General features: G+C 41.8%; 1 protein-coding gene across 2 annotated transcripts in view; it reads right to left on the bottom strand.

The window, feature by feature from the left end:
- The window catches only part of Dbct (Dihydrolipoamide branched chain transacylase E2), a 68,387-nt gene that overhangs the window by 10,907 nt on the left and 41,481 nt on the right, over positions 1-15,999 (bottom strand). For both annotated transcript variants that reach the window (XM_045760626.2, XM_045760627.2), the window contains exons 6-9: positions 13,785-13,927; positions 6,763-6,966; positions 3,480-3,671; positions 158-229 (exon numbers count right to left, since the gene is read on the bottom strand). In XM_045760626.2, coding sequence (XP_045616582.2) covers positions 158-229; positions 3,480-3,671; positions 6,763-6,966; positions 13,785-13,927 — 611 coding nt within the window. The remainder of the gene's footprint in view (positions 1-157; positions 230-3,479; positions 3,672-6,762; positions 6,967-13,784; positions 13,928-15,999) is intronic.

The following is a 15,999-nucleotide window of genomic DNA, read 5'->3' as shown; positions in this document are numbered from 1 at the left end:
TCTAGTGTGTGGTTTGGTCAACATATTATATTATATATTATATTATTATTAACGAGGCCTTGGCAAGGACTGGGGGTGCAAGGACGCTAATCTCAGAAACCATCACAATATATACATTATATATAATTATATCACACAGTTTATATGAACAACCTACCTGAATTTTGCCAATAGCACCAATAGCAACTTCTGGAGGAAGGATCACTGCCTTGGCATAAGTACCACCAATCTGGAAAAAGACAGTTGTTTAAGTAGTTGACTGGCCTGAGGAAGTAACATTAACTTTTCTTGGGGGAAGCCTTGTCGGCTCCCCGGAGCTATCCAGGCTGAATGGATATGTATAACTTTCTGGAATCAAAGTACTTGGAGTTCTTGCCTACCGGGGACCACGAACCAGAATCTGACCCCCTCAGAGAGGCACGAGGAGCAAGGGCCTATAGAACCCCCCCCCCTGTGGTTGGGAGCATTCTATGTCTGCCATTGACCGGGATAGGCACCCAGAAAGGTTGGCGCCCCAAAACAAATCCCTATTCTGGTGAAAATATTGCTACCGAAAACCGAACGAGTGGACAGAACTCCCCAAACAAAATTATCAAATTAGCATGACATCACATCGCCGGGCTGCCATCTCCACAACCCCCCCACCTCCACGGGAGGGGAAAGGGGAAGCCCCAGACCACCAGCGCCAGTGATCCAACTGGCAGTTCTTGGCTGATGGAATTACTGGCCGGTCGAGTGCCTTTGGCTCCTGTTTTTGTCTCTGTTCATAAGGCATTCAACGCTGGTTTTTTAATCACCTAACTATGCTTGCTAGGTCTGAGTTTCAGCTCTTGGATCCTGCCTCTCATCCATGACAGGTTTACAAGTTTTAAAATGCTTTGCATTATGTAACAAAGCACATTTGAAGATATTTAAAGCCGAGTATAGTCACTCTCCTCCACCATTACTTCCAAGTTCATTCCCTTTCATACATTACTCTAACATGGAATTTTTTCCAATACAGTATTCCCATGACTCATTTGGGTAGTTTTACCTCTGTCAAACAGCTAGAGATAAAGATATCTTTGGGGCTAATGACATTCAACAAACAGTGCCGTGGATGATAGCCTTGAAACACATCAGTAGCAGACAAGGATTGTCCATGGCACAAACAACTGGTAAATCACGTGGTGAAGTGAATCTTAAGCACATAACCTCTCTGTGACAAAAGTCTAGAATAAAAACCAGACAGAAAAGCTTACCTAATTACTCACATAAGAATGAAGGTAACTGCAAAAGGCCTATTGGCCCATATGAGGGCCAATAGGCCTTATATGGCCTTAATAGGCCAATAGGCCCATACATATGCAGTATATATATGAATGAGATTGGGTGGATATAAATAGATGTCTAACATATGCTTGAAACAATCAAGGGATCCTACTTCTATTACGTTATGCAGTAACTGGTTCCACAAATCAACCTTGAGGTTGATCAACAACCCCGTTACAGAACCAGTATTTACCCAGGTCTTTCCTAAATCTGAACTTATCGAATTTATAACCATTGTTTCGTGTTCTTTCTGGTGCCGATACTTTTAAAACCCCATTAATATCTCCTTTGTTATGTCCATTCATCCACATGTAAACCTCTATCATGTCATCCCTAATTCTTCGCCTTTCTAGAGAATATAATTTAAGCTTTGTCGATCTTTCTTCATATGACAGGTTTCTAATTTGTGGGATTAACTTTGTCATCCTACGCTGGACACGTTCAAGTGAATTTATATCCATTCTATAATACGGCGACCGAAACTGAACTGCATAATCTAAATGGGGCCTAACCAGAGCAAGATACAGCTGAAGAACACCACCAGATGTCTTGTTACTAATGCTTCGATAAATAAATCCCAGTGTCCCATTTGCCCTTTTATGAACATTTATGCATTGATTTTTTGGTTTTAAATTATTACTAATCATAACTCCCAGATCCTTTTCGCAATCCGAATTTGCAATCTTGACACCTTCTAGCTCATATCTTGTAACTCTATCATCATTACCTAGCTTCAAAACCTTACATTTGTAAGCATTAAACTGCATCTGCCAATCTTTTGGCCATTTCAAAACCCAATTTAGATCACCTTGAAGTGATATCGAGTCTTCCACGTTTATTTTCCTTCCGATTTTTATATCAGCAAATTTGCAAATATTGCTGCTCAAACCTGAATCTAAATCATTTATATATACAGTATTATGAATAACAGAGGTCCCAGGACAGAGCCTTGAGGCACTCCACTTACAACATTTTCCCCACTATGACTTAACCCCATTTATACTAACTCTTTGTTTCCTTTGGCATAACCATGCCCTTATCCAATTTAATATAGCACCCCCCAATATTGTGAGCCTCTATATTTTTAATCAATCTTTCATGTGGCACTGTAACAAAATCTATGGTAAAGTCAAGATTCACAGCGTCACAAACCTTTCCACTATCAACTGCCTCAACTATGCGGGAATAAAATGATAGGAAGTTTATTATACATGAACGGCCATTTTTAAAACCATGTTGTGAATCATTTATTAATCTTAAAGTTCGACGAGAATCTGGCAAGTGATGAGAGTACAGTACTGAACATACCACATGGCTCAAAGTTTCTAAGAAATCTTAGCTCAGAAATATGTTGATATGCTACTCCAAGAAACCTGTAATATGCTTTAAACTGTAACAAGAATAAGAATGAGAATGATAAATAGGTAGACAAGCTGATTAAACAACAATTGGCATCATAAAGTTTATAAATTGACCACAGTGTGCAGAATTTGGTCTACTCTAATAGGTTTCAATAGCATGTCATGATACTCGTCATAATGTGTGTGTTATGTAGAAAATATTGTAAAACTAGGTTATTCTAGTGAAATACTGTATGCATATGTGAAGGGAAGGATGGCAGTGTGAGAGCAGTGTTTAAGGCTGTTGCTGCCAAATTGTACTGGGATGCTTATTTGCAATTCTCAAGGTTGAAAGATTATTATCTAGCCTGGAAGTATACCAAAATATTTTTGTATGCATTTCTACAAATCACTTTATACAATAGACCTATAGTTTTCTACATTCTTACATTTTTTAAGTTTAACCTTCACAGCCAGTGTGTTGATTATGTCAGTAAATTTCTTGCATCCATTACCTAAACATCTTGTAATTAAATTACATAATACTTGCAATACTGTACAGTATTCATTATTATTGAATTATACACAACATTTTTTGTTAATGTTTTAATGCTTGAAGTGTTACGTGGAAATTAAGTTTTCCTTGAAGCTTTATCTAAAAAATTCAATTTACATTATAAAACGTTTATATGTCTTTTTCTTGTCAACTGACCTACAATCCATCATAATTAAAGTCAGGCTTGAACATACGCACTATTACTCTTGTACAAAATACATATAGAAATATTAAGACAAAAAAAAGGTTACAATAAGAAATGTGAAACATACTGAGCCAATGTTGGAGAGTGTGAAGGTGCCACCAGTGATGTCCTGAGTTTGGAGAGCTCCTCGTGACCCCAAGTCCTGCAAACGGTTCAGTTCGGCGGCTACTTCAAGCAATGTTAGTCCTTGTACGCCCTTAATGTTGGGTACTACTAGTCCATCACTGGTGTCCATCGCTACACCAATGTTATGACTTGCCTATGACAGGGACAAATATAATATTGTTCTTTTTAATGCCAGCAAACATACATATATATCTGCACCACAATTGCTGATATTTTCCAGAGACAAAAAATGGTTTTAAACAAAATTTAATGTAAAACAGCCTATCAATGTACATGTACAGTGCAACTTCGATTCAACGAACTACCTGTATATGGGACCAACTCCAATTCGTTCCAACCAGAGGTGACTCCCAGGAGGAACACATAGTGAACGAAAACATTAGTGAATCTCAAAATTAAAATAAACCATATAATTTGGTTTTAAATGTGCTCAATGGCTTTCCCAAGGCCCCAACTCTTTATTCTAATGATGCGCCCATCTATGATAATCATTAAAAACATGATTAGTGCCATATTAATAATTAATAATAATTCATTGTGTCTGACAAGGAAGCCAGAGTGCATTCATACATGTTATACTTTTATCGAGATTCCCCCCCCCAGGTCGAATTACTGACACTGCCAAGGATGCAACCCCACAACAAGTTGACTAACTCCTGAGTACGTACTTACTGCTAAGAGAATAAGTGCATTAGGTGAAAGGAAATGTACCCAACCATTTCTGTCCCACCCGGGATTTAAACCTGGAATTCTCGAGTGTGTGTCAAGAAAGAACCCGAATGTACTACCGGGACCTCCCCATATTAACAGAATTACCATTCATACATACCCTAATATTTCCAACTCTATGGGCTGATTTCACTGAGCAAAATTTTAATATCAGCCAGTCATATGAAGGACTACTACCAAGAGAACCTACAATATCTGTAGAGAGATTTAACCATATCCAGCATATTTCCCATGCCCTACCATTGAAATCTCATTTTCAAAGGTGGATGAGCCCATATTTTTTGTAAATGAAAACATCTGCAACTGGAAATATAAGAGATCCACAGATTTGTGTTTTAAACATGCTTAATGGCTTTTCCAAGGCCCCAAAATCTTTCTTCTAATCTTATGTTCATCTAAGACAATTATTAAAAAGATAATTGGAGCCCTATTAACACTTTCGCGCTATCTGGACGCGCCGGCGCGTCCCGTTTCGTCTAACGCTAACGCATAGTGGACATAAAGTTGAGTCCTCTTTTAAAATATTTGTATAAAATTCAATTTTTATCCGATTTACTTTGGGTTTGTTTCAAACTGCGCGCTATGAGGCTCTCTTTCTCACCACTAGGCTGCATGGTACAATAAGTTCATGAAAGGTGTGGATAACTTCGATCAAATGGTATTTTGTCCCAAACGGGTTGCAGGTGGGTGACTTTAGCCGTTTATACTGGTAATGCTTCCCCCATATCATGTATTATATGCATATGTCTGTTTAGGGAATTTTATTCCGATCAATATACAACCAAAAATAACTGTGTGCAACAAGTATAAACTTGACAAACATAACAAAAGTAAAAACATTTCGTGTGTGTTTGACGCTCACTGATATGTTCCAGCGTTGTTTTATATTTGGCGCTATTCTAACTTACGCTTTGTTGATATTTTTTACCTATGGGCACATAGAACATTCTATTGCGAACACATTGACACAAAAATGAATGACGTACATAGAAAATTAATGTCATGAGAGTGAAATAAGTATAAACTTTCAAAGCGCCGTGCGTCGTCCCGTCACCGATACCGGGTAACAATTTCACCACTTCCCACACTCTTGCGGGCGGGCCGCATCATTATTCTACGCTTATATTCATATCACCGTGTTGGGAATTTCATTGCGAGTCCATTGATACCAAAATTAACGCTGTAGAATAAGTGTGGAGGTGATTACAATCCCAAGAGTAAAAACATTTTGTTGCTGATGGGCGCTCACGGCGAGTCATCTTCGTAGTTATTTATTTGGTGCTGGTATCCCTATACGTTTCGTGACTTTTTTTACTGATGTTCTTCTAGAGAATTTTATTGCGAACACGTTGGTACCAAAATGAAATACGTAGCATGAGAACTAAGGTCAGAAGAGTAAAAAGAGTATACACATTTTTGTTTTTACGCTTAAGCGATAAAAACGCAGCGCGCACATTCGGTTGGCTGAGTGACCTTTGCGGAGAGCGCGAAAGTGTTAAGAGTTACGATTCATACTCTCATATTTCCCATTCTCTATGGTCTGATTTCACAAAGGGAATCTTTAATTTTAACCTATGATGTGATTGGCAACTTTTCCACCAGTCTATGAACTCTGTCCCAACATCCTTAGCAAGTCCATCCCCCCCTCCCCCCACTTCAGCGAACGTGTTTATAAAATCTGGTTGAGCTTTGGCTCTTTAGTCCCACCTCTTAACTGTCGTACAGATTCCTGAGCCTACTGGGCTCTATCACATCTACATTTGAAACTGTGTATGGAGTCTACCTCCACCACATCACTGCCTAATGAATCCATTTGTTAACTATAGTGATAGATGATGCTAGTGTTCCAACCAGAGATCTGCAGAATTGAGGTTCTTTGAATTGAGGTTCCACTGTACTGTAGCAGTAATAATATAATAGTTGCTTAAGTGTCAGCAACACCTCCCCAGTTCAATATACAAACATGAGGTAATGCTTTACTATACAAAACTCAAATTATTTCCACTTTTATCACAAATTGTCAGTGCTATACAAAGTCGGTCTTAATCAAGATTTATAAAAAAAAAGGGAAAAAAAAGAAAAGAAAAGACAACATGAATTTTATGTAGGATTGCATTGTGTGCTTGAGGCAGAAGTCAAGCATTTGTACAAAATATTACAGAGGGGTTCGTTCAAGTACAATTTTTAAATTTCTGGATCTTTTACCATGAGATAAAGAAATAATAACCATGGGGTCTGTTCAAGAAGCCAGAGATGATAGATATTTTCACACATTTATCCAATAGAATAACAAAACTTATACAGGAATCTATACTTTCAATGTCAAAAAAACTCCTTTACATAATAACTAATAAGGCACTATTACATAAATTATAAATCCAGTGCCAGCAACAGCAATAAATAGGTGGCTAGTTGCCTTAGTGCTATACTCAAGACTCCCTCAAGCAGAAAAACTTTACTCTAGTGTGTTATTACAACGTACAGTACTCACTTACCTTGTATGTAATACTTTCACATTTTTCGTCCACAGTAGAATTGATGACTGGGAACTGGGAAAGGGCCAGTGATACGGCTTTGATGAACACAGGTACATATGAAAAACGAACTCCATGAACTTCCGCCATAGCCTTCAGCTCTTTACGCATATTTACCAAGGCAGTCATGTCAATTTCATCACAATACCCAAAGTGAGGAATTTTCTGTAAAATGAGATTCTCTCTTAAATAACTTACACATACATTCTTCTTAACTAAATTAAATATTTAGAAGGATATACAGAATTTGTTGTTTTGATTTCATGTGGGTGATCAATAAAGGTATCCCATGTTGGCCTATCTCACGATACAAACGCAATTGCATTTGTGAGTATTATAAATAAAATGGATATTTCTCTGCAGAAGGTGCAGAGATTACCGAGTGCTGCAATAAATATGTAGAGCAAACATAGTTTAAGGAATATAAACTAATGTAATGAGCATAAGTGTTGGTGCTGTAGTTATATTTGTCGTAGTTAGCATGGTGGTTGTACAGAGATGGCAGTCTTAAAAATGACAACAAGTGTGGTGGGTATGGAAGCAGTAGATGAGGCTACAGTGGTTATAGCATGTGGTGGACAGTAAATGAGATGATTGCGTATAGAGTATATAACACAAACAAAAATACAAAAACTACAGGGTAAAAATGCTGCTTTAAAAAGAGGTTGACAAGAATAGCAGTATTAACCCATGATTCAATTACCCAGTAAACAATGTAAGAAAGCCAAATACCAGAAATTACAGTGTTATCGGAATACGAGCGCCCATGTTTACGAGTTTTTTGGAATACGAGCAGGATTTGCTCGGAAAGTTTACATCGGAACACAAGCGTTGCCTCGGAAGACGAGGGTGTTGATACGCATACAGGCCAACCCAGCATGTGGTGGCACGGCGATCGCCCCTCAGTTTACCAGTGCCTCGTGCCCAATGATTATCCCGCCTGAATTCTTCACCAGGATTTACAGTGTTTTGTTGGATTTTTTGCCATTTGACCATAAAAGTTATTATATGCCTCGCCATGGGTCCCAAGAAAGTCAGTGGTAAGGATCAAGGCAAGAAATCGCATGTGAGGATGACAATAGAGGAAAAACAAGAGATCATTCGGAAGCATGAAAATGGTGCACGTGTTGTTGAACTTTGTAGGCAGTACAACAAAGCCACGTCAATGATATGCACTATACTTGCCAAGAAAAAGGACATTATGAGTGCTAAAGTGGCAAGGCGTAAGAACAATCACGAAACAAACACCACAAATACTTGAGGATGTGGAAAAGTTGTTATTAATTTGGATACACGACAAGGAGTTAAAGGGGTGATAGTGTTTCAGAGGCCATCACTTGTGAGAAAGCCAAGGTATTGCACAAAGACCTTGTAAAGAAAACCCCTGGAACAAGTGCAGATACGATAGACTTTAAGGCAAGCAGGGAATAGTTTGAAAAATTTAGAAAAAGAAGTGGTATTCATAAGTGTTGTGAGGCATGGGGAGGCTGCCAGCTCAGACAAACCAGCGGCTGAAAGATTTACTGAAGAATTTAAAGAGTTTGCAGAGGCAGAGGGATACCTACCACAACAAGTGTTTAATTGTGATGAGACAGGACTGTTCTGGAAAAGATTGCCTAAGAGGACATACATTACCAAGGAGGAAAAATCATTGCCCGGACACAAGCCTATGAAAGATAGGTTTACGCTTGTGCTGTGTTCAAATGCGAGTGTCGATTTGAAAATTAAACCCTTACTTGTGTATCATTCTGAAAATCCAAGGGTTTTCAAACAGTATGGTGTGCAGAATAACCAAATGTGTGTGATGTGGAGGGCCAATAATAAGGAATGGGTGACTAGGATATTTTTTTCGGAGTGGGTGAATGAAGTGGTGTGCTCTGCCATACAAAAATATCTGCAGGAGAAACATTTGCCACTCAAGGCCCTGCTTCTCCTCGACTATGCTCCTGCTCATCCTCTAGGCTTGAAAGATGAATTGTTGCACAGATACAGTAAATTTCTCACAGTAAAGTTCCTTCCTCCTAACATCACTCCTCTAATTCAGCCTATGGACCAGAAAATCATAGCGAATTTTAAGAAACTTTATGAAAGGGCACTTTTCCGGAAATGTTTTGAAGTGACTGAAGCCACAAACCTCACCCTCAAAGAGTTCTGAAAACACCATTTTAACATTTGTAGTGCTTTAAAACTCATTGACAAAGCCTGGCAAGAAGTGACTCAAAGAACCCTGATCTCTGGCTGGAGAAAATTGTGGTCTGAATGTGTGACAGAACTAAACTTTGAGGGGTTTGAGCCTGTAAATGATGTGCCTATTGTTGAGGAAATTGTTACTCTGGGCCGACAAATGGGCTTGGAATTGGATGGTGATGATGTGGAGGAGTTGGTGGAAGAACACAATGAAGAACTGACCACTGAAGAACTCCAAGCCCTTCAAAACGAACAGCAAGAAGACCTAGCTAAGGATGAGGCAGCAGCGAATGTCCCTTCCGCAACCATTAATAAGTGGTGTCAGATATGGGAAGAAATGCAAACTTTTATTGAAACGACTTACCCAGAGAAAGCTGTAGTAGGCCGTTGCATTAATCTTTTCAGTGACAATGCGATGCCTCACTACAGAGACATCTTGCGAAGAAGGGAAAAATAATCGTCAATGGATCGCTTTGTTGTGAAAAAATCAAGCAGTAAGCCACAACTAGGACCTAGTGGTATGCAGGCAAAACGTGCCAGAGAATGCACTCCAGAGGGGTCCTCACTGCCTGATGTTATAATTGAAGGGGACTTCCCTTCCAAACAGCAACACCTCTCCTCCTTCCCTCTCCTCACCATCTTCCATACGCCAACAGCAGTCATCAGCAAGGGTAAGTAATAACTTGACCATACTTTGGTAGTGTAGATTTAGATGAATTAGGTATAAAATTTAGTTTGAAGTGAGGTTTTTGGGTAGTCAGGAGCGGATTAATTCATTTCCCATTATTTCTTATGGGGAAATTAGCTTCGGTTTATGAGTTTTCGGATTACGAGCGGTCTCCAGGAACGCATTAAACTATTAAACTGAGGTAGCCCTGTATAGGTATCAGACAGAATACCGAGGTAAACAGGGAAGAGTAACAGGGAAAAAGTAAAGCTAAGAGTGAGTACATTGCAGTCAGGAGAGAAAGTGCCTCAGTTTCCAATGTTAGAGCAACAAACACTAAAGAAATGCCCAGGCTATTGCAGTCATATAAGCCTAAGAAGAAAAAGAACAGTATAGGAATATGTTTTTACTCTAAGAGATGGAAATGAGCTCATCGAAATTTACAAGAGTATCTTGGTTAAGCAGAAGGTTTAGAATGTTTTCAGAATTGAATAAAATTGAAGACCTGGCATGCAGGAGGCAAATATGCTAGTATCAAGAGGAATAGAAGCTTATTGAACTGGAAGAAAATATGGGTAGCAGAAATACCATTTAAACTGTTAACCAGTTTGTTTATACCAGGTTACTGGCAAATGGAAAGCTTTGCAAATCATCCTCTCCAGGGTACTAGGGGTCAAGGGCCCTGACAGCCGAGTGGACAGCGCTCAGGATTTGTACTGTAATCCTAAGGTTCGGGTTCGATCCCTGATGGAGGCGGAAACAAATGGCCAGAGTTTCTTTCACCCTGAAGCACCTGTTCACCTAGCAGTAAAAAGGTACCTGGGAGTTAAGACAGCTACTACGGGTTGCTTCCTGAGGGTGTATAAAAAAAAAAAAAAAGGCCTGGTCGAGAACTGGGCCACGGGGACACTTAAGTCCTGAAATCATCTCAATAAAAGATATAGTGGAACCTTGGTTGACGACTGTCCTATAAGACAAATTTTTTGGAACATGACGTCAAATTCGTTGTAAAATTTGAATTGGTACATGACAGTTTGCTTGGAAAACGATGACTGTATGTCCGCGTATGGGTTGAACAAGCACATGGTGCTGGGGGGCAAAACGCTTTGTGTACAAGTCTATAGTGCGTAGTGATGACCGCGGCCGCACTTTGAATTCTTTGTGAAGAATTTCATTGTTTGCCTGCTTTTTTGCTTTTTTTAACATAAAGTTCTTATTATATATCACGCCATGGGTCCCAAGATGGATGGTGAGAGGACTCAAGTACTTGTAATTTTACTCCTGGTCCATACACCACCTCAGAACAGGACCACACCACAAGGCACAGCACTGAACAACGTCAGGAAACAGAGTCACACGAACGCCCAGTCTCACATCAACCTCAAAACAGGGGGTGGATAACTGGCACGGGGGTTCTGGAACTCCCCCTTCCTGGGGAGGAGGGAAGCTGTGCAGAAAATGGCGTGGTGAAGGGTGTGAAGTCATGCTAGTTTGCTCATTTTAGTTTGGGGAATTCTGTTCAACAGTTCGGCTATCAGCAGCAATTTTTTAACCAGATAGGGTTTGCTTTGGGGCGCTTGCTTTTCTGGGTGCCTGACCTGGTCGATGGCAGACAGAATGCTACCAACCACACGGGAGTTTCTATAGGTCATTGATCCTCATGCCTCTTTGAGGGGGGCCAGGTTCTGGCTCATGGTCCCCAGTAGGCAGAACGCCATTCGCTTAAGACCGATGCCACTGTCTAATACATTCATATCAGCCCAGATGGCTCCGGGGAGCCGAAGGGGTTTTCCCCCAGAAATGGGAGATGAGACAAATGGTGATAATACTGGCAAAGGTGATGACCTGTGAGGCCACAGCATACCTGGCGCTTGCCCTGTACAAGACACACCTCGCTCTATCATCCGCATTCGTGTGTGTGTAACTTGTATCGGACACTGGTATTCACCTAGTTGTTCTTGCGGAGGTTGAGCTCTGCTCTTTCAGCCCGCCTCTCAACTGTCAATCAATCAACTGTAACTAACTACTAGCAAATTTTTTTTTTCCACACACACACACACACACACACACACACACACACACACACACACACACACACACACACACACACACACACACACACACACACAGTGAATATAGTATACCACTTATGTAAGTGGTATACTAGTGGTAAGTGGTATGTAAGTGGTAAGTGGAACCCTGTATACCACTTATGTAAGACCAATCCTGGAGTATGCAGCTCCAGCCTGGAGTCCATACCTAGTTAAACACAAGACAAAGAGAAGATTCAGCGGTATGCCACCAGGCTCGTCCCGGAACTGAGAGGATTGAGCTACGAGGAAAGGCTAAAGGAGCTGAACCTCACATCCCTGGAAAACAGAAGAGTAGGGGGAGACATGATAACCACCTACAAAATTCTCAGGGGAATTGACAGGGTGGACAAAGACAAACTCTTCAGCACGGGTAGGACACGAACAAGGGGACACAGGTGGAAACTTAGTACCCAGATGAGCCACAGAGACGTTAGAAAGAATTTTTTCAGTGTCAGAGTAGTTAATAAATGGAATGAACTAGAAAGTGATGTGGTGGAGGCTGACTCCATACACAGTTTCAAATGTAGATATGATAGAGCCCAGTAGGCTCAGGAATCTGTACACCAGTTGATTGACAGTTGAGAGGCGGGACCAAAGAGCCACAGCTCAATCCCCACAAACACAATTAGGTGAGTACACACCCAGGTAGCAGCTCCGTAACAGCTGTCTAACTCTCAGGTACCTATTTACTGCTAGGTAACAAGAGCATCAGGGAGAAAAAAAATTTGCCCATTTGCTTCTGTCTGGTCCGGGAATCGAACCCGGGCCACAGAATAACGAGTCCTGCACACTGTCCGCTCAGCTACCATACCCCTAGGTCTGTGTAAGGTCTTTATTGTGCCTTGGTTCATCAATATCACTACCCTTTTCTTCAAACAAAAATGCCTGAATTTCCCATTCGGACAGGGATCTTTCAACACCGCGACCGACAGGGAACTGGGAGCTGAAGGCACATGCATCAGCCATGGTTGCTCAATCAGAACTTAGCTTACCCGCGGCCCTGGAGCATGCTGGAAATTTTTTTCAAGATGGCTGGCACTCACTGGAGGCCTCAGGCCTCCATCTCGTAACTCACTCACCGAACGCGCATTTTGAATCTTACAATATCCTAACATTGCTCCCGAGCCGGGTGTCGCACCGCCATACCCCGTATTGTCGGGTGGCGCAGTGGTTAAAATGAAAGCAATTGGCAGCTTTTGCAAAATTGACAAGCATAATGATGGCCCTTTGAAAATTAACATAACCTCATTCAGAACATTATATGCAACTAGATAAGCACACAGCACGTCTGGCCAGTCCTGGCAGCACACCATGGAAGCCCCCACCTTGTGAAGCACAAGAAAAAACACGAAAGTTTAGAGATGTGCAATGAGACGAGATAATAAAGCTGAGCTATGAAGACAGGTTAGAGGAATTCTATCACACAACACTAAGAGAGAATGACCAGAGGCAATATGATTACAACTTATGAGAGGAATACACAAAGTGGCCAGACAGTCTATTCCAGATGAGGTAAGGCAAAACAAGGGGCACAAGCTGTAACTGGAAATATTCAATACTGTGTATGCTTGAAACTGAGGTCATGGAAGCCATCTCGATTCACAACTTCAAAAGCAGGTACAAGAGAGAACTAGAATATCAAAAGGGTTAAAGGCACTAATTAGACCAACAGCTACGAGGTGGAGTCCTACAGCTAAATCATGTTTTCCTATAGACACAGTTAGAAAAGTGTGCACACACATAAATGACACACAGATATAAACAATTATTTTTTCAGTGTGTAAGTAGTGAATACATGGAATGAACTAAAGGAAGAGATAGTTAAAGCATTTCTACCTACAGCTAATCATCCATACCCACAAGCACAGATTGAAATAACACAAGTACAGGACCATTTATAAATGTGGACTGAAAAGTAAATAAAAACATGATGCAATGAATATACTGGTATTGTTTGGTCTACATACATGACATAGGAATATATATATATATATTTAACATTTGAATGAATTTTTTTGCATAGATACATTACGTACCATGGCATTTGACATGCTTTTAACCATAGCCTTTCGGAAACCTTTAATTGGTTCCTCCTTGTCCTTTCCCAGGATGACTGGCATGGACGCTGGCAGAGAGGGCGGCACACGAGGAGTGACTGGGGGGGCTCCTGCTGGCTGGCCTGTAGGGATGACAACCACTTGAAGAGACATCTACAAACTTTTGCAAGTTGTAACTGTTTTGCATTACTGAGGGCTAAATATGTTAACCCTTTTTGAAACAATTCATTTGGTGAAGATTGTAAAAATTATGTATATACTGCACATATATACATACATACAGACATACAGTACATACATTACATACAAACATACATACATAAGAGTATTTTAATCTTCAACTTGCATAAAAAAACAGGCATTGAATGTAATGAAATGCCATTTTCTGGGTTGAGCCCCCCCAAGGCTCCCTGAAGCTGACTGACTGATATTAGCTATACTAAGTAGTATTAGTCTAGAGCATCAGTTACTTGGAGTTCATGCCTACTGGAAACCATGAACCAGAACCTGGTTCCCTCAGAAAGGCACAGGGAGCAATGGCTTATGAACTGCTGCCTTTTTTTTTTTTTGAGTATTTTTTTATACCGAGTGTATTTTTGAGCGGCATTTTCTGAGAGTATAGTCATGTCTGCCATCGACTGGGGGTATCACCCAGAAAGGTAGGTGAACCATTACTAACCCCTACTGGTAAAACATTGCAACCCAAGACCTAACAGAGCCCAAGAAGAAAGGAGGCCCCGCTCAGGCGGAGGGAGGTGTCAGGGAACCTCCTCAGGTTCGGACACTGAGCAAGTAGCGATTGAAACCAAGGCTGGACCAGCCATCATGGAACCATAAGAATCCCCCTCCCCCAAAAAAGCTTCGAGCTGAGCGAGAACCCAAAGCAACAGCTGGCCCGGGGGAAAAAGAGATAGAGAAATTCACGCTGAGGAACAAGGAACTCCCACAGAAGAACTTTGAGGAACCAGGTGTCAGCGAACACATCAAGCAAGGGAAACGGGAAGGCGCCATTAGCAACCGACATAGCAACTGACAAGGCTCCCAGGGAATGAACCCAGCTACTGTGAGAGTGGCGGAAGGGACTGCCTCGAAACCAAACCCGACCCAGTGGGAAAACCAGCAAGGCGAAGTTCAGACTCCCGCACAGCTGCTCGAGCAACTGACGAGTACCTGGGAACCCCCTCCCCCCAAGAACAGCCAAGTTCAGGACCAGGGCAGGACCACAGCTGGAGCAACACTGCAGAAGGGAGGAAGGGAGGGACACGGACACGTCTGAGAATCCAAGACCAGGCCCAGTCAAGTCCGAACCTGGGACAGAACCAAATTGAACTTCCTCCAATTCACTAGGAACCTGAACCCGGTGAGCTGGGAAAGAATCAAATCCTTGGCGAGCAGACATGCAAACTGGCTGGGAGCCCACACCAACCAGTCGTCAAGGTAGGCCAACACCCGAACACCTAACAGAAGAAGACAGGTCACCACGACCCGGGTATGACGCATAAAAATTCAAAGTGCCAGATTGAGCCCAGATGGAAAACAGTGCAAGCAGTAAGCCTTAACCCCACCACGAAACCTAAACAATCCCTGAACCCCGGGTGAATAGGAACGTGCCAATAAGCATTCTTGAGGTCCAGGAACACCATCCAAGCACCTGGACCGAGCCGGACCTCGGACAGAGTGGTCATCTCTAAGGAGGGCCAAGGAATCCAATGGCTCAGACGGGAGAAGTCCAACATGAACCGAAGACCCATGTAGTCCTATTTCTGAACTGGGAACAAGCGAGAAACCCACTTGAGGGACAAGGTCGTTTCGATCATGCTCAAGTAAACCCACTAAGACAACCTGACAAAGCGATGGGGAAGAAGCCCGTCCCACGAGCCCCAAATCGTGGGACCAAGAGTGGGCAAACAGGGCCAGTTGCCCCCCCCCATTGCCCCGTTAATGGGGCGACCCGTAAAAGGGCCGACGCGACCCCAGAAAAGCCGACCTGTGTGCAGTGACCACTGTGCCAAACAGAGGAAGAGGACCCTGGAGGAGCACCAGCTCAGAAGCTGGCACCAATGTCCCACATCAAGCAACTGAAACCTGAGCCTTGGCACGATCACCCCAGGAAGAGCGAGAACGACCCCCCCCCCTGGAGCACCAACAAATCAGAAATAGGACAGCAACTGGAGGATGCCACCGCCAAAAACCG

Source organism: Procambarus clarkii, chromosome 63 (assembly GCF_040958095.1).
Source record: "Procambarus clarkii isolate CNS0578487 chromosome 63, FALCON_Pclarkii_2.0, whole genome shotgun sequence".
Classification (NCBI taxonomy): Eukaryota; Metazoa; Arthropoda; class Malacostraca; order Decapoda; family Cambaridae; genus Procambarus; species Procambarus clarkii.
Note: the sequence above shows the minus strand (reverse complement) of the source record. Positions and strands in the feature narration are given on the sequence as shown.